The 247-nt window shown below is 42.9% G+C and overlaps 1 protein-coding gene across 1 annotated transcript in view; it reads right to left on the bottom strand.

Annotated features, from left to right (window-relative positions):
• Positions 1-10: 10 nt before the first annotated feature.
• CSUI_011092 (uncharacterized protein) overlaps positions 11-247 on the bottom strand; it is a gene marked incomplete at its 5' end in the record, with an annotated part of 1546 nt that continues 1309 nt past the window's right edge. The window contains one exon of the mRNA XM_068071193.1: positions 11-60. Within this exon, the coding sequence (XP_067916831.1) occupies positions 23-60 (38 nt within the window). The remainder of the gene's footprint in view (positions 61-247) is intronic.

The following is a 247-nucleotide window of genomic DNA, read 5'->3' as shown; positions in this document are numbered from 1 at the left end:
ATCTATCTATCGCTGAGGTTTGTCAGAGCTCACTCGTTACGACTAGAGCCAAGACCTTGACTAGAACCGATGTAGGAAGACAAGATAGAGACACACCCCGAAGGAGATCCATGTACCCTCCTACAGACAGATAGCCTCCTATCAGAAGTATCTCCCTACAGTTTAACCTGTCTACCTATTTCTTTCTTGAGTCTATGTACCTTTGATCTACCTATCTTAAAGCTTATCTCTCTTTAGCCTATCTATC

Source organism: Cystoisospora suis (genome assembly GCF_002600585.1).
Source record: "Cystoisospora suis strain Wien I chromosome Unknown contig_9622, whole genome shotgun sequence".
In the NCBI taxonomy this organism is placed as follows: Eukaryota; Apicomplexa; class Conoidasida; order Eucoccidiorida; family Sarcocystidae; genus Cystoisospora; species Cystoisospora suis.
Note: the sequence above shows the minus strand (reverse complement) of the source record. Positions and strands in the feature narration are given on the sequence as shown.